The sequence below is a fragment of the Cupressus sempervirens genome, chromosome 1 (assembly GCF_028749045.1).
Source record: "Cupressus sempervirens isolate cs-2001-9-10 chromosome 1, ASM2874904v1, whole genome shotgun sequence".
In the NCBI taxonomy this organism is placed as follows: domain Eukaryota; kingdom Viridiplantae; phylum Streptophyta; class Pinopsida; order Cupressales; family Cupressaceae; genus Cupressus; species Cupressus sempervirens.
Window position 1 is genome coordinate 543,233,530 of NC_143118.1, and position 24,106 is coordinate 543,257,635.

The 24,106-nt window shown below is 34.6% G+C and overlaps 2 protein-coding genes across 4 annotated transcripts in view; one reads left to right on the forward strand and one right to left on the reverse strand.

Moving 5' to 3' along the window:
- Positions 1–24,106, reverse strand: part of LOC149578608 (uncharacterized) — a 177,928-nt gene that overhangs the window by 90,075 nt on the left and 63,747 nt on the right. The gene's annotated exons all lie outside the window — the stretch shown is intronic.
- Positions 1–24,106, forward strand: part of LOC149578609 (uncharacterized) — a 167,641-nt gene that overhangs the window by 80,329 nt on the left and 63,206 nt on the right. For both annotated transcript variants that reach the window (XM_089830157.1, XM_089830162.1), the window contains exon 9: positions 298–357. In XM_089830157.1, coding sequence (XP_089686283.1) covers positions 298–357 — 60 coding nt within the window. The remainder of the gene's footprint in view (positions 1–297; positions 358–24,106) is intronic.

A 24,106-nucleotide genomic window follows, 5' to 3' on the forward strand; every position in this document is an offset into this window, starting at 1 on the left:
TTTAAAGCCCATGTCTTGTAGAATATCATTTATTATTAAAGCATTTTCTTATGATATGCATGATTTCATTTTTTTAAATTAATTTCTCCTTTATATGTTTTTAACTATCAACTAGGCCACTATTTTCTGCTGATAATATTGATTCTATCAGTTTTTTATATTTTAATGCTTGCTACAGTGAACTAGTCCTAACTACAAAGTAACTCATGAATATCAACTAATAGTTAGTTGTGCAACCGTGTATATATAAGCATTGCATGTATACTAATTCCTACTTTGTTCAAATTCATGAAATAGGGACGTATATTGGATGCATTTGTGAGCAAGTTCGGTACAATCAAACATACTATTCCTCAGGTATATTCTGGTTATAATGGTGCATGTAGCAGGGTATTTGGCTAATTCTTCAGGGAAATTTAATAACAATGCTCAAAGCAATGAAATCAGTGACAATGTTCAATATTCTTACATGTTACAGAATAAACAAATAGTTATTTGAAAACAGATATATCCAACCAGATTTAAGGGATGGAATTACAGAATCACTTTTCCAACTGCATGACAGCTTGACAGTCATAGTATATTGCATAAAGATTACAAGCATTGTAAAATTTTGGGGGAAAATCCAAAAAAGTTTGTTCTTTTTTATTTTTTTTCAAATTCTAGCTAGCTTCTAACTTTCAAGGATAATGCTGGGATGTTAAACCCCTTTAAAATTGACAGATTGTCTGAATTTTTTCACATTGATAACAAATTCTAGCAGGATATTTAAAACTTAAATAGTCATGGGAAACATATCTTATAGTTATTTGTACAGAGAAGATGATATAAAAGTATATAAATGCATAGGACCAAATATGCTTGATAGAAGAGGAAACAAGTGACTGAGAATATATATCCAATATATCAGAGCCATAAGGAAAACCCTTAATGGATATTGTTCGCAAATTTACTTCAAAATAATTTTAAGAAGACAACATACATCTTTTGCAAATAAAATCAGCAAAGTAAACTAGGAATGAACCAGTCTGCTCAATAAAGACTCATGTTTAACACATTTAGATTTTCTATTGTATTACACACCAGCAAGACAATAACATGCATAAAGTCCAATCTTAAAATAGCAATAGCAGTCAGATTGGAAACATATAAAAGAACCTGTGAACTCCGTGTGGACTTTGTCTTCAACCAAGGCTATGTCCAATCCACCAGAGATGGCTTGAAGGTTTGCGTCCTCGACTCTAAAATGAAAGATGTAAACTCTCCCAATGTTTCTCCAAGAAAAACTCAAATTCTCCGAACAAACAATAATCCAAGCATGCTTGAAAGAAAATGAGACTCTCTCTTTTAATGCTCATCTGCGATTCTTCAGATTCCCATTCTGTCTTTTATCTTATTTTCCCGTTGTCCCCCTTTCCCCTTATTAATTAAAAGAGACTTTTTAAATTGTTTTAGTTTAACTCCAAAGTCACTTTTAATTAATTTATAAGTTGGGCTAGTAATTTTCTAATGTTCCCAAAGAGGGACATTACAATCCTCCCTCTTTGAGATTGCCTCTTCTCAAGCAATCAATATCAAGATCCCATATAAATCTGTAGGTAGCTCTATAGCTCAATCTGAAAACACATCCTGCCACACTACGAAGCAAGGTGTCCAAGTGCAACTCATCCATCAACTAGATATCTAGATCCCATGTCAATTTGTAAGTATTGATGTATTTGTAGCCTGCACGGCTCTGATCATAATTGCATCAAAACTCAAAGTGTGTAGTAGTACAACAAAATCCTCAAAATGCCAAGCATACATCTAATCAACACCTGGATTCCAAACCATCCTATCAATATGATCCTAGGAGGAGTAATGGATGCCTAACAACCTATCATTTTGGATCAACCAATTGAACAAATAGATCATCCGACCAAAATTGTGGATATGCATGCAGTTCGACTCATAAGTCCACCACATAATGCTGTCCTAAACCGGACCAACAATATAGAATAGGAGGAGTAATGGATGTCTAACAACCTATCATTCTGGATCAACCAATTGAACAAATAGATCATTCGACCGAAATTGCGGATTTGCATGCAGTTCGACTCATAAGTCCACCACATAATGCTGTCCTAAACTGGACCAACAATATAGATGATGTCACTCCTATCATTGTGCCTATGTGTTGGAAGGGTAACCATATCATAAGGTGTGTGTCTCAAGGTGAGGTATCTCCACAAATCAACGTGAAACTCGCTAACCTCTAGAGGCTGAGCCAAAACAGAAAAAAAAAGTAGTAGACCAAATGTAGAACCCGGTGACAGTTGGAGTGTGCATAAAGATAAAATCACCGGCTAGCAAATACATATCTGCCATCTCATGAAAACTAGGTGGTATGTCTCTAGATAATCGGTAGAAACTATCAACATACATTAAGGGCAATTTGGGATTTATAGAATCACCATAAGTACCAACACTCAAATCAATATCTGCATCAATGAAGTGATCACCATCAAGTGAGATATCTAACTCATTTTTACTTGTTTCATCTCTATCCAAGTGCCATTGTGTAGATATATAACTGCTATCAAAATTATCAGAATTCTCATGGTTGTCTTCCTTATGGTCAATCCTCTCATTGTCATCATTGGCAATCTCATCAATTCCTATGTCTGAATGTTGAGCCAAGGTAGAATGTGCCAAATTTAATTCCTGATTAAGCTCAAGAATCTGATTGTCTGTCACTTGAAATGCTGCTAAGGAAGCCTCTAGGATGTCTGTAGAATTTGTGACCTTGCAAGAAAGGATGTCCACTTCTTCCTTCTTCTTTAAGGCCTTAGAGTAAATCTTTGTGAGATTGTGAAGATTGATCATGATTTGAAAGAAGATGTAGATAGTTTGATTTCATTGTTTTTATCCCTTCCTTTATCAGAAGCAGATGTGAGAACTCCTCTACGAGTCTCTTATGTCTTCTCTCTAATTGATCCTTTCAATAACGTTTTTCAATCATCTCATATGTGTTGTCAGAATGTGGTAAAACAAAAATAATCTTATTCTCAGTTACTTTCATTTGGCTTTTCAAATAAGGTGACCTAGTCGGTGTTTGAGATAAGTCAAATGCGCATGAGGTGGGAGAAAGTGTGTCACCATATACATCCATATCATCAATGTCATCTTTTATACTCAGTTGTGACAAAGGATTAGGGGCAACATCATATTCAAAAATAAATTCGTCACAAGAAAGATCCATACCATATGAAGAGACCCATAGGTCTAATTCAGTATCAGCATCATCACTCACATAAGGTATTGAGTCTTCATTGTTGGCTGATTAGACAATCTTCTCCAATGTGTTATCAAGATGTCCATCAAGAGCACTAGTATCAACAGCCCCGCAAGAAACCTCTACCTCCACACTACCCGTCAATAGATATGTACCATGTTTAGTGTAATGAGCCTAGCCTGAGCTGACTCAAAAACTCCTCTTTGTTCCCTTGAAATTTTGTCAAACAAATTGAATGCAACTTCCCAACTTGCTGGTCTGAGTTATCAGTCTGGTATAAATACTTGAAGATGATATCAAAGTACTCTAAACGATTAAAATTCAATACTACAATGCATAAATTCACATCCAAAGGCATGGATGAATTCTCTTAATCATCTACAATGCATATCAATGACTTCTAAGTAAAAGAACTTGCACCTATAGCTAACTGGTATTTTGTCAAACAGTTGTCATACATCCTTGTACAAAGATCAAAACTAATACAATGATTTAGAACAACTACTTATTCCTCCTTCATTGCAATGCCCTTCCAATACAATGCTGATTTCAATTAGCCAAGACTCTTGGCAAATTACAATTATATATAAATATGATATTTGCTGAAATGAATGCAACCTACAGCTGAAAACTTATGACTCCTATAATGCCAGATTTTGATCTGCAATAAACACCTACAGCTGATTTCAAACTATTATCTTATGCATTGCTATCAAGTCCAAAAGACAAAAGAAACTGATTGGAATGATGACGCCCTGGCTGATAGGTGATGATTCAACAAATTTGATGTCCAACTGTCCTCTCACAAGCCAGATCAATTTATTATTTGGGCTGCCCTTGTTCTAGTCTGATTTACACAAATGACTGTTATTTCCTGGTAAAATTTATATCAGACCTGCAATCTGCCCTCCAAATGATCTGATAACATGAAGCAATTGCTTTCAATGAATGATATAATAGTCCTCAATGCAAAGCACCTCTAACTCCAAAAACATGCACACTAATTTTTCCAAACGAATGCTCTGAATCCGCACTAATGAATGCCCAGCACTGTAGCGTGACACTGTTTACGAGTTACTGTAGCGTGGGTATTGTAGCATATACTGTAGCACAATTACTGTAACAACAAATGTCTCATGAAATGATTGCTTCAGTTCTGATTTTTAATGGTTGCCAAATGAAATTATAGGTCTGCAAATTGATATATATTTGAAAATCTTCAAACCATAGATGTCTTTCCTTCTCTTTAAAGCCCAAATAGAACTCCCGAATGGAGCCCTCTTGTTGCCACAATTCGGTAGATATTTCACTACCTCAAAGCAGCTCCCAATGAAGAGTTTGTGTTCTTCAATGGCTAACTGAAATAAAAAACCCTTGGCTCCACAAGCTATCCGGAAGAGTAGATGACAACATATTCAATGCTCAACAATGAGGCTCCCCTCCCTATTTATTCTTTTCCTCCAATAGATGGACTTCCTTCTTTGAAAAATAAAATAATATTTAATTCCTCCTTCTAGAAGATTCTTTTAATTTATTTATTTACTTTAGTTACTTTTAATTAAATTAATTAAATATAAAGTCACCTTTTAATTTTAATTTATCTAATGACTTTATAAGAAATTAATTTAATCAATTTTTCCTTATTTCTCCACTTAGCCTTTAGAGAATGCAAAGGCTAAGAACTCCACTAAAAGGCTAAAAAGATGGGGACATTACATTTAGCACCTTCCACATGATCATAAGTGGGTTGCTCTTCCTTTTTAAGACCACTAGCAAGTTGATTATTGTCATATAATTTTTGCACCTTCCTTTTGCAAGGAGATGTTGGGCCAATTCATAATATTTCTTTTTTGCTAGATCACTCTTGTTTTGCAGCGTTGGATAAGTCCACATAATCCATGAAGGGCAATTGTTTTTGAATCTGTTGAGGGAATTTGTTGTACTCATCATAGATGCTTATTATTTTATTTCTTATAATGGTGGGAGATTTTTGGCTAACTGCTTCTGTAATTTGACAAGGTATTTTTTTACTTTTTCTAAGCCATGTACTTTCTCCATAACTAGATACTACATGTCTTGGTATTGTTCTTTCTAAAATCCTCAGATAATGGAATGAGCTACAACACAAATGTTGGTACACAAAACTCAAAAACATTTTGTGATGCAACTTAAAACTCAATTTTCTCTTTGCTTAAAGCTATCCTAGAATTTGTGTCCCTTCACTATTATCAATTTAGTTGTTACACTTGTCTGTGGTAGACTCATATATTTCAATACTGACAGAACTTCAGAAAATGATTTTGAGTCTGTTTCAATAATGAGATATCCCAAATATTGGTGCTAAATATAGCAATATTAAGTGACATTTTCTCAAAAATCAATTAGACACGTGCTTAATTGATCACTTAAGTTGTGCAGGTACATGTTATCCAAACCATTTACATGTAAATGCCTCTAGAGAATGCAATTTTACACTAGAGAGTCATTTTGAAATACGTAAACATGTAAATGCATGTAATTTAAAATATGCAATGGGTCTCCTAGAATGGGATTTGCATCTAAAGGCTCAAAGACATGAAAATGCATGTGCAATGACCCTTGGAGAGTGCGATTTTGCACTATAGGCTTGGTTTGGACAATTTCTGAAACATGGAATGCCCCTTCTAGAATGTAATTTGCATCTAGACTATAAATGCATGTATTTGAAAACATGCAAATGCACTCCATGAGTGCAATTTGCATAAGAGACTAATTCCTATACATTTTAAACATGTAATGAGGCTTGTATAGTGCGATTTGTCTCTTGCCTCCATATGCATACATTTTAAAATATGCAAACTCTCTAATAGAGTGCGATTTTCCTTTGAAACACATGCAAATACATCTTAAGACCACGATTTTGCAAGAGGGCAAAAAACGTCCACGTTCATGCATATCAAGAACACTTTTTTGCTAGAAAACTTCAGATCTATCCATTCCATGGCTTTAAATCCATGAGACTAAGGTCTTTTTTGTCCCTTCATGCGTTCTCATGCACTAGACGTTGAATCTCATGCAAAAACGTTACATTTCATGGTGATTTAAAGACATGTTTTTGTAAAAAAGTCCATACTTGGTGTTTGCAGCTGACGTTTTTGACCAAGATGGAGTTGTTTTGAGGTTTTAATCCTTGATATTGCTATTCATTAACATATTTTTTCCTTTCAATGCCAAAACCGATTCATGTAATGGCAGCTTGAGACTGTGTTTTTGCAAACAAATGTTAAGAGTCTGGTATTTTGCAAAAAGGGCTTTGTGTTAGAGATTGGAGGGCATGTTTTTGGCATATCCACGCAAAAATGCCCATTGATTACTCATTAATGGCGATTACTTGCAATGTTGAAGAAGTCAATATAGTTGTTTGTGGATTCGAGTTTGGAGGAGAATTTTTCTACAAACCTATCAATCCTCCACATTTGGCTCTTTGATCACCAAGTAAGTTGAAGTTTTCAATTCCTTGTTATTTCATTGCATCTTTTCATTCATCCTCGTACATTTGTTCCAAGATGTGCCATGTAAAGTGCAAATTTTCTTTAAATAAGATGAGAATTCCATTTTTGAGTGCTTAGAATTTCCCCTATGTTGATGTTTGGTAGCTTTAGTCAGATAAAACTATGGATATATATAATTATATATGAGATATAAGTTTATTTTATGAGAAATTAATATAATAATGATATATATATATATATATATATATATATATATATATATAAAACTATGATTATAATTATTATTATATTAATTATCAAATTAACGAATAGACATGTCCCATGAAGGGACATGAGGAACGTGTCTCTTCTTAGCCTTTGCTCATTATAAATAAGAGGTTGCTGCCATTTGGAAAACACATACCAAATATTATGGCAATGCTTAGTACATTTGCAGCAGATCCGAACATTAATATGGTATCATATGCAATACATCCAAAAATTAATATGACATTAGAGCGGGTTCCTTACCAGGGCTTTCAGACCTTTAGAAATATTTTAAAATTATAAAAAAAAATGGACAATACTGCAACGGTCTGTTGAAGAATTGTATGAAAGAGGATCTGCACAAAATAGATTTGTTTTAATTTTCCTAGGAAGAATTTTATCGATGCTATTTTTGGACTCTTTCATTGATATGAATGCAAAAATATCAGTCAAAGAGGTGCTGCTCTCCACACATAAAAGATAGATTGTAATCAAATTACAGACAATGATCTGACTCAATATTATCAAAATTTGACTAACTGCAAACCACAATCTCCAGCATGGTTACTGAGCACTTAGATAGGCCTTGGCAAAGTCTTAACATCAACGGTGAAGACATGACAATATTTCCAATGCTGATCTCCTTGTCATCTGCACTAGAGAATCTATACAACACAGACAAATAAAGAAATGTAAGTTGGATACTTTTGGTGTTGGTTAGTATGGTGCATATGTATCAATCTGAAAATGCCACTTGTAGAGGTGACAATGAACTATGTATTGAAGCCAATCAATATTTTGAACACTGGTTTATATCAATTTAAATAGTGGAAAATTAGTCACTGTTAAACTCAACTTATAACATTAAAACATATACTGCTAAAGATTTGTACAGTCGGGTTGTATACATGGTTCGAGCAATAGATGTAGCAATTTCCAGTCGGTTGTAACTTGATAGAAACTTCCCCAAAATATTATGTTATCTACTGTGCCTCATTTAATTGAAGATAATGTGGTGGGATTGTAATGAGGGATTGTCTGTCTGATAAGGGAGTTATGCAGGTTGTAAAAGTGACAAAAATACAAAAATAAATTGTTGTGAATTTTTTCTATGCACCAAGTATAAGATAAGGAAAAGGTAAGAGATTGTCAAAGAAGATATGAGATACAAAGAATCATTAAAAGCCACAATACAAAAATAGATACTCTGAAATAGCGATTATGTTCAAGATATTGCCCATAACACAAACATATATTATGGTCAGCCTTTTCTTAGTGGTAATTGGTTCAAATGATCATCATTCCACAATAGTGCCACACATAGTGGCAATTTTATTATAATGTCATCACACGAATAACATGGACAAGATTGGGAAAAATAATAGAACACACTGAAAATGGGATCTAAGTGCGGAAAACATAGAAAGGAGCCACAATTTCCACAAAGAAAGATGGGAAAGTGATGTTTAACGAGCTTTAGTGCCATCAGGGGGGGCTCCACATAGAGTGATGCAGCCTTACCCTTAAATGCTCAACCCCCATATGGATGTTAAATGAGATTGAGTAATGTAAAAAGGCAAGTTTATAAGTGGATCAAAATATTGATATGGCATTGCAAACAAATTACAACCTACCCTTTTGGTCGGGCCTACTATAGAGGGACCCATAGGTAATTGAATGGGAAATTAACAAACCTGGATTTAATATAAATTCCACCAAGTTACCTATTAGATTAAAAGTTAGGTATATTATTTAAGGTTCTCCTTTCACATTTGAAATATTTTATTTAAATTATATATATATATACATGATAAGTATATATGGGATCATAAGGAATGCATTTTTTTAACATGTAAAAGAAATAAGAATTGTGAGGAGAATGTGTGTGCAGAATATTGGAGTGATTTTATTATTATTTATTATTCTTGAATACAATATTTGCCTTGATCTTTTCCTCTAAGAATGTTATTGCAAGAAAAGGGAGACTGATATTCAGAGGAAGTCTAACCCTTCTTCAAAGATAAAGGGGCTCAAAAAAATGATGTTTAGAGGGAGTCTGATACATCCATCTGAAGGAGCAGATAGAGGATATGATATATATTGATTCAGAGCGAGTGAACTATGTTGAGATGGATTCTTCAATGATCAATTGTAGCAGTCAAAGGACTGTACTTCATGAATATACTTTGTGACTATGTGACTTTAATGGGCCTACCCCTTGTGTACATCATGAGGAAGTGACAACTTCCAAATGAGGTCACTTTTATTTGCAAAAGTTATTGAAAGGTGACGATCTTACAAGAACTTAATTTTCTATTATGATAGATGTCTTACGATGTCTATGCAGATCATAATAGATTATACCTTGCATGGTGGATGTTTATATGGTAAGCATTATGAAAATGCATGTGCACATACCTTATAAACACTTTTTGAGTATATGGTGAATGTTATGCAAATTGATGTTCTAGAGGTCATTACATAAGTATGCAGAGAATATCAGATGACTTGATGTTCTAGAGGCCATTACTCACAATACTTGGTGAATATCTTGCATCTCATTCTGGAGGCCATTACTCAAAGAGTATCTGGTGAATATCATATGTTGATATTCTAGAGACCAATACTCAAATGTGATATCAAAATGGTGAATATCGTATGTTGATATTGTGGAGACCATTGCCTTATTGAGTACATGGTGAATATTAAGTGTTGATATTCTGGAGACGATTACTCAGATTTTTTATGAATATCATATGTTGATATTCTAAAGGTCAATACTCATGATATCAAAATAGTGAAAATCTTTCGATTAAAGATTCATTCTTAAAGATTACCAGTGGTGTAATATATGTCTTCTGTTTATCCTCCCTAGCTAAGAGGAAGTGTTGATGTTTGGTAGCTTTAGTCGGATAAAACTATGGGTATATATAATTATATATGAGATATAAGTTTATTCTATGAGAAATTAATAAATAATGATATATATATATATATATATATATATAACAATGATTATATTTATTAGTATATTAATTATCAAATTAACGAATAGACATGTCCCATGAAGGGACATGAGGGACGTGCTCTTCTTAGCCTTTGCTCATTATAAATAAGAGGTTTCTGCCATTTGGAAAACGATATCAAATATTATGGCAGTGCTTAGTACATTTGCAGCAGATCCAAAAATTTACATGGTATCATTTGCAACAGATCCAAAAATTAACTCCCTAATTCTAAATTTAAAAATAATAGAGCAATGTTCTTGTCATTTTTGAGTCAAAGACCAAAGGTATGTTTTTGTTTTGTGTTTGATTTTGTTGGTTTTTTGCTTGTTTTGTTTTTCTTCTTTTCGAAGAAGTTGCAAGTTCTTTCTCGAGAAAGTGAGATTATTTCCCTTCATTTCATTTTTCACCTTTTCATGCAAGTGCATCTGTTCACTTCACATCCATCATCACATTCCAAAGCACATTGCATCTAACTCTTCGTATGCGTTTACATGTATTCCCATCCTTTATCCACGCTTACATGTAATCTCATTCTCCATTCCCATTTATATGCATTTCCATCCTCCGAACCTAATTGCATGTTCACATCAAAAACAACTATTACATGTAAATCACTTTACATGTAATTGCATCCGGAGAACCTGATTTTGGTTAAAGGTCCCATGTTCTTAGCCTACACCTCTCAAAGCATTTATATAAGAAGTCGTCCTGTTAGTGTATCAGACTTAATTCTTATATTTTGCTGAATCACTTGTTCAAGATCAGAATATGATGAATGATTGAATATGGTGTGAAATGTTTCCAGCACTCTAATATCGTGGAAGTCGATATTCAAAATTTCCCTGCTTTCAATAACTTGAAGACTTAATTATTTATGTGTTCGTTGTATTTAAAAGCAGAGGAGATCAATGAATATATATATTCAAGTAGTATATAGAGGAGTCACGACTAATAACCGTGACTCATATTTGAGTCACGTCTATTATTTGTGGCTATTCATAACTAAGCGCAGTTGATATAATACATGTGCCCGATAACATATATGAAAACAAATGTATACCGAGTCTAATATAAACTGACACCTGATAATATTAAGTCAGGTTTATATTTAATACCGATGAACCTCTAATTTAATGTGAATAGATATATAATCATAACTTAAGTCTTTGGTTTATATTTAGAATAACAGTATATATATATATATGTTTATCAAATATCGCATATATAAGATGACATAAGTATAATTTATAAGAGTTATGAATAACTCTCCAACTAATCTATACATTAACACTCCCTCTTAGATTAGTAGGGTAAACACGTATAAGAGGTCTTTGATCAGAAGACTTCTTTTATCCAATGTCAAATATAAAACATTGTAACATGTGAGAGTTTGGCCTACAAGAATATCAATTTCATGATATTCACCAATCTCTCAAAAGAAATGGCCTATAAGAAACATCAACTTAATGATGATCGCCAAATGCTCAGTGTGGTAATGGCCTACCAAAATATTAGAGCATGATATACACCAAGTACCGAAAATATATCTATACAAACAACTTGTAGATAACCAAATTAATGATATCAACTGCCTAGTTGTTTGATTTACAAGATAAAGCCCTTACATGAAACACTTTCATAAAAATGAATCATGCTACAAGTTATTGTAAGGATGTCACTTTACAACAACTTCTCTTGATACAAGTGAAAACCCTTTTGAAGTTGTCAATTCTTAAGAATTAACACAGGTTTTATTTATTTTATATATATATAAAATAATGTACAATAATTAATTTCTCTTAGACATGTCCTCAGATTTTACAATCATACCAAGTTCTTTATGGAAAAATTCCAACTTTGTCTTAGCAAGTGGTTTGGTAAGAATGTCTGTAATTTGATCCTCTGTACTAATATATTCCAGCTTGATTACATCCTTCTCAACCATGTCTCGAACATAATGGTAAGGTATCTCGATGTGTTTTGATCTGTTATGAAACACAGGATTAAGAGATAGCTTGATGCAGCTCTGGTTGTCACAATAAATAGTAGTAGGTGGAAGTGGCTTCCCAAATAATCCAAATAGAAGTTTCCTCAACCATACAGCTTCTCTTGCTCCCATAGATGTAGCTATGTACTCGGCTTCTGTAGAACTCTGTGCTACTGAAGACTGCTTCTGACTAAACCAAGATATCATTACTGAGCCCGAAGTAAAACAACATCCTGAAGTGCTCTTACGATTCTCTGAATTTCCTGCCCAATCAAAATCTGTGTATCCCTTCAAATTTAATTCAGTTTTAGAGTATTTGAGACCATATCCAATAGTACCACTAAGATATCTGAGAATGTGCCTTATTGCCACCAAATGGGTTTGTTTAGGTTTGCACATGAACTGACTGAGAACATTTATAGCATAACAAATGTCAGGTCTTGTGTTCACCAAATACATTAAAGAATCAATTATCTGTCGATATAGAGTAGGATCAACACTTTCAGAATCTTCAGTTGCTTCTTTTAGTTTCAGGAGATTTGTTTCCATAGGAGTTTTCATTGCCTTGCTATCCAACATGCCAAATTTGTTAAGTATATCCAGAGTGTACTTGCCTTGATTTAGGAAGATCCCTTTTGAATGTTGCCATACTTCAAGTCCTAAGAAATAGTGTAGTATTCCTAGATCTTTCATTTCAAATTCAGATATGAGAGCTTGTTTACATTTTTCAACAAAATGATCTTCTCCTGTAATCAACAGATCATCAACATATAAAACTATAATTAACATATCCCCCTGTATTACTTTGTAATATAAATTTGGATCTGCAATGTTTTTACTGAAGTCAAGTTTGGTTAGATGCTGATCTATCCGTTCATACTAAACTCGGGGAGCTTGTTTCAATCCATATAAAGCCTTTTTCAATTTGCATACATGAGTTTGTTTATTGTACACTTCAAATCCTTCTAGTTGTTCAAGATATACTTCCTCTTATATAACACCATTCAAAAATGCAGTTTTTAAATCCATTTGATGAATTTTCCATCCCTTGGATGCAGCAATGGCTAAAACAGTTTTGACAAAGGTATACCTGGCTATTGGAGCAAAAGTTTCAGCATAGTCTATTCCTTCATTTTGGGAGAATCCTCTAGCAACAAACTTGGCTTTATATTTGTCAATACTTCCATCTGCAGCATGTTTTATTTTAAATAGCCATTTGGAGGAGACAACTGATTTATTTTTCGATCTAGAAAAAATATCCCAGACATCATTCTTAAGTATAGAGTTATATTCTTCTGTCATGGCATCTTTCCAGTGTTGATGTTTCGTGGCTTCTTTTACATCAGATGGTTCAGATTTGGAAATTTCACTCATTAATGCAATGTAACTTGAGTATATATTAGGACGTTTCCTCTCCCTAATAAAATTTGAAGGAATGGAATTATTTTCTTCAATTAGCTTTCTAGCCCATAAAGGTCTTTTCCTTTCCTCGGAGGTGTGAGTAATGTCCATAGGTTTAATTTGTTTATCTTCCTCCATTAGAGACTCCCTCTCATTATCAGGGTTTCTTCTGAATTTGATTCATCTTTAGATCTTTTGTAGGCCAAATCTTCATCAAATATTACATCTCGACTTAGTTCAATATTCCTTTATCCCGGGATATAGATGCGATATGCTTTTGAGGTTTCACTATAACCTACAAAGATTCCTTTCTTTCCTGAGGGCTTTAATTTGGTTCTCTTTTCTTTAGGAATATGTACATAGACAAGACAACCAAAAATTCTTAAGTGCTTAAGATTAGGTTTCTTCCCGGTAAATACTTCTTCAGGAGTTTTAAATTCAAGATAAGAGTGGGGACATCTATTTTGAAGGTAAACGACGGTATTTGAAGCTTCACCCCAAAGAAAAGTTTCAAGACTTTGATCATGAAGCATTGCTTTGGCAGAATGAACTCAACTATTCCATTTTGTTGCAAATTGTAAGGAACAGAACACTCCCTCTTGATCCCAACAGTTTTACAATAGTCTATAAAGATATCAGAAATGTACTCTTTACCATTGTCTGTTCTTAATACTTTTATTTTCTTTCCAGAAAGGTTTTCTACAATGGCTTTAAACTCTTTAAATTTAGAAAGGATTTCCTCAGATTCTTTACTTTTAAGAAAATAGATCCATGTCTTCCTAGAGAAATCATCCACAAATATGATGTAGTATAGAGACCCTCCTAGAGATGGAACTGACATATGACCACATAAGTCTGAATGAATAAGTTCTAGAATTTCTTTGGATTTGGTTTGACTATTATGGAATGTAGTTTTCATATTCTTTCCTAGAGCACAACCTTTAGAAGTTCCTTCATGATATGGATTAAGCTTAGATATACCTGTTACCATTTTTCCTATAGAAGATAGTCCTCGAAAATGAAGATGACCTAATCTCCTGTGCCAAATTTCATTTTCTTTGAAGGAATCATGAATTAGAGCTGAATGAGAGATAGAGTTAACCTAATAAAGACATCCATGTCTTGACCCAATTTTGTATGCATTTTTTATGTTAGAGTTCTTAGGCCAAGCTAAGAACTTTCCTTCCATAAATGTAATTCTGAATCCTTCATCTTCAAGAGCAGAGATAGAAAGCAAGTTTCTTTTTATGCCGGTTACATGTAGTACCTTAGTAAGTTCAATGGTTTTCCCTGATTTCAGATGAATGGTACATGTTCCTATTCCCATTACGGGGTAGCTTGTATCATCTCCAATGGTTACTTCATCAACATAGACTTCTTGTAGAGAGTCTAACTGCCCTTTAAAACTTGTGATATGTCGAGAGGCTCCACTATCAATTACCCAAGTGCTTGATCTGGTTGATGCTTCACTGGAGAGTGCTGAATAGAAGGCATTGTGTTCAGAATTCCCATTAGAGTTTTGAGTGGTTGCAAATGAAGCTTGAGTCTTAATTCTATTGGGACATCTAGATGCTGGATGTCCAAATTTACCACACTTATAACATTGCATTTTGGAGAAGTCGGTGTGCTTTTTCCTTCCTTTGAATTTTCTTTTCTTATTACTTGAGTGGATAGAGCATGTACTTCTTCTTTTGAGGAGGAAATATTTTGACCTTGAGCTACTTGCATACACTCTTCTTGTATACAGTCAGCTTTTAGTCTTTCAAATTTAGGTAACTTAAACCGAGAGCATACCCCTTGTCTAAAGGTATCCTACGATGATGGAAGACCTTTTAGAGCCATTATTGTTAACTCCTTTCCATCACATATATGTCCTACAGAAGAAAGTTGATTTCGAAGATCGGTTATTCTCATGAAGTAAGAGCAAATTTTCTCTCCTTTATTCATTTTAATATTTGACATTCTATCCTTTAATGTAATGATCTGAATAGTATTGTTTATCTCAAACATATTTTCAAAAGCATTGTACATCTCATGTGCAGTGTCTAGTTCTGAGATTACAGGAAGTAGATGAGTTTTAACACCGTCCACAATAATTTTCATAGCTTTATTGTTATCACTTTCCCATTTTTCTATTTCATCATTTCCTTTAGGTGACGGGTTAGATTTTTCAATAAACTTATTTAAACCATGTTCTTTAAGTATAAGTTTCAGTCGTAGCTTCCAGCCTGCAAAATCTAAATCACCTTCTAGCCTATCTTCAAGTCTCACGCTGTTCACCATTTTATTAACAATATCTGATGCTTCTATAACCTAGAAAATTATAGTCTGATATCAGGATACTTCTTTTAAGCCTGCTCTGATACCATGTTAGTGTATCAGACTTAATTCTTATATTTTGCTGAATCACTTGTTCAAGATCAGAATATGATGAAGGATTGAATATGGTGTGAAATGTTTCCAGCACTCTAATATCTTGGAAGTCGATATTCAGAATTTCCCTGCTTTCAATAACTTGAAGAGTTAATTATTTCTGTGTTCATTGTATTTAAAAGAAGAGGAGATCGATGGATATATATATATGCAGGCAGTATATAGAGGAGTCACGACTAATAGCCGTGACTCATTTGAGTCACGTTTATTAGTTGTGGCTATTCATAACTAAGCGCAGTTGATATAATACATGTGTCCGATAACATATATGAAAACAAATGCAAGCGCTCGATAGCATATATCGAGTCTAATATAAACTGACACTCGATAATGTTAAGTCAGGTTTATATTTAATACCGATGAACCTCTAAATTAATGTGAATAGATATATAATCATAACTTAAGTCTTTGGTTTATATTTAGTATAACAGTCTATATATGTGTGTGTGTGTGTGTTTATCAAATATCACATATATAAGATGACATAAGTATAATTTATAAAAGTTATGAATAACTCTCCAACCAATCTATGCATTAACACGTCCTTTACCCATATGTATTCCATCTCTTTGAATCTCATTTCAGCCTTTTGCACATGCTTGCCATTTCCATTTAAAGCCATTGCATAAGACCGTTTGAATCCATACTCGTAGCATATTGCCCCTCATAGATCCATTGTTTCCAGTCAAGAATGAAAATCTTTATGGAATCAATATTCTTTGATGGTGTGCTCACATTTTGGAATTTGGATGTTGCAGCACAAGATATGCCCTCATCTACAAAATTCAAAGGAAAGATGAAGTACCAATTTGACAAAGAGTTAGCACGTGCGACTACATCTCAAGTTTCATAATCTTTGGATCAAGTTTTTGACACAAAGATTGGGCACGTTGATATGGCTGATTTCTTGTGAAGGGTTGAAGCTCGTTCAAATCAAGAAATGAGATGCATCAAGAAAAGTAATATTCATTTGGTGTCAACTTTCCCAATGGCTGCCTTGGAACCAAAATTTGTGTTAGGATGTGCATGACATTTCAGTCCAAAGACCAAGACAATCAAGGATGTAGATGGTAAGGTCATCATTAGCCTTGACCTAGAAGTTAGTGAACAGATCTTTAAAGTTTCTCAAGATGCAGTGTGTGTGAATTTGTCAAAAGAAACGTCTTTGGAGTTATGGAATGAGAAGAAGGAAGATTATAAGAAGTATGTAAATGCATATTGGTTAGAAATTAGAAGATAATTTTTCAAGATGGCCCAAAACCTTTCACAAATCTAACTTCAATCCAGAATGTAAGGACTTGATTAGTCTCCTTAGTAGGGTATGCGGTCTCAAAGATTCCAATGACTTCGAGCCATGGATATACAAATTCATTTTTCAGATCTTTGATAATGAAGAACCTATCTTTTGGGGAGAGCTTATTAGTACCGCACTTTGTGAACAGTTGCTCAATGTGGGAACCTCAACACCGTTACATGAACTCCTACTTGGTCTACATAGCTGTATTCATGGGATCTTTCTTAGAGCTTTCAACCAAAGGAGATTGACTCCCTATTCCTATTTGGGATTATTATGATCAAATCATCTTGGCGCATAGAAAAATACCACTATAGGAGAGTCCAAGATGCATTTTTTGGACATTTAAGGTGTCAGTTTAATAAACAACTAGTAATCAAGAGAGTATCAGATAAAGCTTGGAATAGGTAAATCAATTTGGTGCTATCTTTTTGCAATTTCCAAGTTTTACTTATTTGAGAGTTGACTATTTCAAAGAAAAACCATATACTCTGTTGAGATATGCTACTGATAAAATCATACTGATGGAGTTGGCTAGACAGCTCAAGTGCATCCATAGCAGAATACTCAACATAGGGTAGGGTTTGGTATCACTCCAGCCAAGCCCCTGGTGATTGGTCAATATATGATCAATTTAGTCTACAAGGCCAAAATATGGAGGCAAAACTTCAGCTTATTACATTGAAGAAGTTCAAAGCTAGGTGTGATTTTGATTATCAAGTGATGCACTCAATGATCAAAAGAGCATTCACCCATGTTCATCGCATAGAAGACATATGGATTGACTTGTGCACGAAGCTAGACATCATGAGGATGGACTACTGGAGGCTCACATTGCAACAGATCATTGATCTTAACATGCTTGAAATCCCATCCAATCTCTAGATTGAAGATGATGACAATATTTTTGATCCTAAATACCATCATGCTAGTTTTGACAAGCAGTACCCTTTTCTCATACATTGGCATCAGAAAGGTGTATTTATCTTTGATAGATTTCAGTCTATCTTGGCAAATACCAACAAAGGGTTAAAGATCAAAGGCCTAAAGAGGGTGAATCCTAAGCTTGGGGTAGACAATGGTAGTTTCTGACCACCTGGAAGGAAATCCCAACTAGAAATTTCAAGCAAAGATGGTGCATCTTCCTCCATTTTAGCAAAATCCCTCAAGTTTAAGTTGAAAGGCAGAAAGGGGTCTAAATCACCTCCAAAAAACTCACAAGCACATGTGCAAGCTCAAGAACGTAAGGAGGAATCTGGAGAAGAACCTGATAAGGAGGATTAAGAGGAAGGTGAGGTTATGATCATTTCCCCTCCATGACCAATAAACCATCAAGGTCCATCCATACAAGAAACACCTTTTCTGGGTGTTATAGATGATGATGTGGATTCACTCTCCATTGTTTTCATACCTACCATCCTTGCCTCTGAAGTAAACACACTAGCACTTCCTATCTCTTTAGCAACTCCTATTCTCATAGCTGAACAATGTGAGAATTTGGGAAATGTGTTTGAAGATTTCCTGACACTCACAGAAGGTCAAGTTTTCCAACCCGATACTTTGATGATTGGTTTTGAAGCATTCATGACAAAATCTTCTCACTGGGCACCTCTTGGTACAGCTGTTCGAATTGAAGCATGCTCAGTCGCAATGGAAATAGAATTAGGATCAATTTTGGTAGTTGTCACAATCCCTGATTCAGTAGATGAAGGTTTTAGTTTGCCTGCATGGTTGGGCAAGATCACTGTGAAGAGAAGGAAGGTTGTACTGCCCCCAGATAATCTTACTATTAAGAAACCTAAGTCTAAATATTTGAAAGACAAGATTGTTTTAAGAATAATAGTGGATTCTGAAAAGAATAAGTTTGTAGAGGTTGTTGAACCATTGGTGGACAAACCGGCTGAAGAACTTAATCATTCAGATTACAAGTTCACCAAAATTGAATTTGGTAAGCAGTCACAGTTGGGTTGTCTACAGGATGCTCAAAATGCACTTGCTAATGTATCAAAGAGCAATCATGAGTTATGGGAGAAGATGAATCAACAAAAGCAGAAGGTTTCTCGCCTAAATGAGGTCATTCAACAACAGTCTTCACAATATGCAGTCACTACATATCAGACACCTTGGGAGAAATAAATAATGGAAGCAACAAAGATTTGGTTTGAAGAAGTTGTCTTTGAAGGAGTTCAGGCCATTAAAGATGTGGTCAAAGTTCTTGAACATATCAGAAGTATTGAAGATATGTTGCATAACCTAATTGCATCTTTAAATCAAGAAGCTAGCACCTTCAACGAAATTTTGTGTGATAGTGATGAAATAGCCAATTTTGATTTGGAAGGCATGGTTGCATGTGATGTTGTCCCATCTTGCGAAATGTTCTATAGATGCCATAGATTCATGGGTTACAAGGAAGAGACGTTGAGGAAACTTGTAACAAAGTTGTAAGTAGGCTTAGAAGACTGTTAGTCAATTGAAATAGGTTGTTGACCTTGTCTTTTGCACAGTAGGTTGATTATGGACTAGTTCAATGACCAATGCTTTTGAACTTTTTTTGTTACCTGCATAATCAATGGAAAATATATTGTTCGCACTAGGGGATGAAGGGATTTCTTGAACTGTGTCCTTAGATTGAGGCTGAGGTGTGCCCCCCTTTCTTTTATTTTGAAGCCAGGTTTTAGTGCGTTCAATAACACCTTTGGTCCTCTACAGTATGTTATCCTTCTTTGGTTCTGACCAGTTAATGGGAGATAGGGGAAGTTCTTGCATTTTCATGTACTCAGGTTCAACCATCTTTGAATTATCTTCTTGAACTCCCTTGATGTTCATTTTCAACTAAAAAGCAAAAATTTGAGACAATAACAAACTAGAATTATCTTTCCTTTAAACGTCTCTTTCACTCAAATAGTCTTCCTAGTAATCTTCTAGGTGGGGTAAGGGTGTGAAATGATCTCTAGCTTCCAAAACCTTCTTGGCAAATTTTTTGTTGTTGAAACCCTGTTTGGCATGATAAAATTTCAAATCAAAGGCATATAGATCACTCCCAATATTTGTGGCATCTTCTAGATTCTTACATGAGAGTTTGTCGATCTTCACTAGAAACAATCTATCCCACTTGTCCTCGGGCAAGAACCTTTTTGTTATCACAAAAAGTTGCTGGCAGATCTTTGCCAATACAAAACAATCTAGTGCAAACTTGGGTAATCTTTGGGGTTCCTCATCAAATCTACCCACCCTGAGGTATGTGAACTTGGAGAATTGAATGAACAAATTACCATAGACTTGAGTTAATTGGAAGTTTTCCGATGAGGCTATTTGTTCCACTATACCTGCCAGTTCATAACATAGTTTAACCAGGAAAACATCATGAACCTTTCTACATTTAGACAAAACATGGCTCCTTTGTAGTGCAGGAGAATAGTTATAAATGAAGACCTCATTATCCCAAGGTTCATGAGGTAGGGGAGAGAGATCCTTGTTACAAACCAGACAGTGCATAAGGTAGGAAGACATGAAGAAATCTTTCTCAATGGTTTGAGCTAAATTCAATTGTTCCCTCATTGAACTAGCTATGATCTCAACCCAATCTAGATATTGTTTGCCTTCCAGTATGATATCAGCAAAATGAAACATCTAATCATCAAACATAAATGCGTTAGATGAACCCTTGACTCAATGCAACATGACTATTAGATCATGAATATGGAGTTTCATGTGATCCTTATTCAGGTTCTTCGAAAGCCGCGAATAATCTTTATAAAATTTCTCAGTCTAGTGATGAGCAATAATAGAGCAGTTCTTGTCAGGGTTTTTGCTGAATTTAGCATAGGATTGGGTTAGAGTGAAATCGGAAAATGTCTCATTAGGTATTTCACACATACATCATTGTGCCTCGGGTCATTGAGAGCGAGATACTTCCATCATTTTTCCTTATACATTGAGACCTGATGTCATAATGGTTAAAACATTCTTGAACTAGTTTAGAGCTCATTGTGGCTTGGGGAAAGACTGCAACTACTAATAAACCACTATCCATAATTTCACCCATGAATTCAACTTCTACATTAGTTTGTATTTTATCACAGATAGCATCTATATTAACTCTCTTCAAATCTGTATCAGTCAATAGGGGACCTTTGTAATTCATACTGACACCATTCCCAAGAAATGAAGAGAAGTCTTCATACTTCCCGAGTCTTAAAGGAAAATCACATCCCCAGATTAAGCCCAAAAAGAAATTGCTGAAAACTTTAAACTTGAGCAAAGGAATTATCAAATAATTACTTCAAACACGCAATAAGAAGCCTTCCTGAACCTCTTGAACCTCCTATCTTGCGCTTTCCACAACTAATTCTTAAGGAGAGAATGAACTTACTACTTTAAAATAAAACTCCTTTAAAATGCTAAACTCATGAGTGAATTATGAGGGTTGAATTTGAAAAGATTTGCTCACCTGGAAATCTTGTATGACAAGACCGCTCAAGGTAATTGCCATAAATGAAGGTCTTTTCACTTTTTGTCCCTTACCCAATCATCATTACTTTCACATGTGGTTGCTCTTCTCAAGTTTTTGAGCCTTTTATTGCGTACTTGTTTATGGGCTTTTAACATTTAATAATTTTACGCAAAATCCTTCTTTTACCATTATTTTACCTTTTCATGGCCTACATCATCGGATGATGTGTAAGGGCTCACCTCGGGGATCACAATGTCCAAACTTATTTTCTGCCATCATGTGCTTGTATCGGGTCTTGCCTCTTTCTTTGGAGGAAATGCTTTTGTGATGCTGAACCACTCTGAACCGGTTTGAACTAAGTTCAAAGTGGTTTGGAAGGTTCGAAAAGGTTCAAAATTTCATAGATTTTCAAAAGTACAAAGGGTTCAAAAGGTTCAAGGTTTCAAGATCAGCCAAATAAGAAGGCTTTGATTGAACAGAAATTGACTGAGGAACGAGATTGGCTTGAGAATAGTTTTGCAGGGTATATACTTAGGCAAATTTGGATTGAAGGAGAATCAAAGCCAATGGTTCCAAATAAATATGGAAACCAAGGTCAAGGTGGCTCTGAAAAATAACTAAACCCCTTTTCCCCTTATTAATTAAAAGAGACTTTTTAAATAGTCACCTTTAATTATTTTATAAGTTGGGTTAGTAATTTTCTAATGTTCCCAAAAAGGGACATTATAGTATAATTCCTGTAGAGTTGTTGGATGCTTTTCCTAATGGTTTATACAACTTTGCTTTCTCTCCAAATTCCCATTCGTCAATGATACATCCCAAACCAACAATCTCAGGATTACCCCTAGAACCCCCATCAAAACTTAATTTAAACCAATCCTTTTTATTATGTTCCTTTGGCTGCCTAACCCTACAAAGGGTAGTATTTTAAGCCCATGCCATCTTCCTCTCATTTTCTCATCCTAGTCTGACATTTTGGCTGACTTCCAAGGATGATTAAGGATTTCGCTATTAAAAATTTCTACAATATGTACCTCAATCTTATTGATAAGTTGCTTTTGTGACATCTTCCAGTCTTTCAAAATATGTCGGTATCTTTCTTTCCACAACTCCCAATCATGATAGTTGGGTGATTATCCAAAGCATACAATAAATGCTACATTTGTGAGTATTGGGCCAAAGACGAAAGAGACTCAGTGTATCATTGGGGAGTAGTTACCCATACTAACTTCTAGTTAACCATCTACAACATTCATTAGAGTACCTACAGTTAAGCAGGATGTGATTTTTTTTTCTTGCTTATTCTCTAAATTTGAGCTGCTTGGTCCTTGGTAACCCATCCTAGTAAACGCATCAGCAATGAGCATCTTTTTTATAGAGCTATCCATGAAAACATGCCTACTTTTGTTAGACAATTCCTGTCCCATGATAGATTAAGAGACAAGTCACTCTTCTGCCTCATTTTTTTCCATTAATATTCTATAGCTATCTTCAGAGTTATATTCTTCTGAATTGGAGCCATCCCTAACCATCCTATCATTCTCTTTTCCAAACGTCATGCTTCTTTACAGCAGATCATATTAAGCTTTTTCCTCTCATTGTAACATGCTAATTTTCCATCGTTAATGAAACCATTAATTAAATGTGATACATTTATAATCATAACGAAAGGAAAGAAGTGACGGCTATAATAGTTGCTTACACATTCTGATCTAGGTTCACATGAAATATAACTAAAACTACCATAGCATTTCCATCTCATGGTCAATCAATATAATTGAATCTTAATATCTAATGTAAAGAAATAATAGAATTTAAATACTTGACTATATATATTTAAGTGAAATTCAAAAACATGAAATAAGAACCCGATAAAATGTAGATAATGTCTGTATGATCTGCGAGCCTTGCATTTGGAAGAGAGAAGTAGCATTGTCATGGGTTTAACCTCCCAACTGTGGACCCTTAAGTATCCCCACTCAATCTCCATCGAGAAAGGCCCTCCCTATCTAGGGATTAGGCTTGGTACACCATTGTCCCACCACTAAGCATCTTAGTGTTAGTGTCAACTAGTCAGTTGACGAGGCTGTGGACACCTTCCATTAACCTATCTTCTAGCTGCTAGCACTCTGACCTCTAGTGATCACATCAACAATAATGCCACTATCCTACATTGGCCAAGGATTTAAGTGGACAATATATAAGCTCGATCGTGCACCACTCAACTTGACAACAAAGTTAAACAATGGACTACCATAAGCTGACTTAGTTATGTAGATATGATTAATGTTATTGATCCATGCTTGTCCTTATGGATGAATTTCTAGGTTGTTTCATAAGTGAAAATTTGTTATTGAATAAAGACACCGCCATCTCATTATGCCCAAATCTAGCCTATGGCATTACAAATGAAATTATAATTCTTTCTAGATTGTTTTTAATATCAAACAAGTGTTGCACTCATTTCAGAAGTATATTAACAATAGCTCTATACAAGCTGGCACTCCTTGGCAAAGATT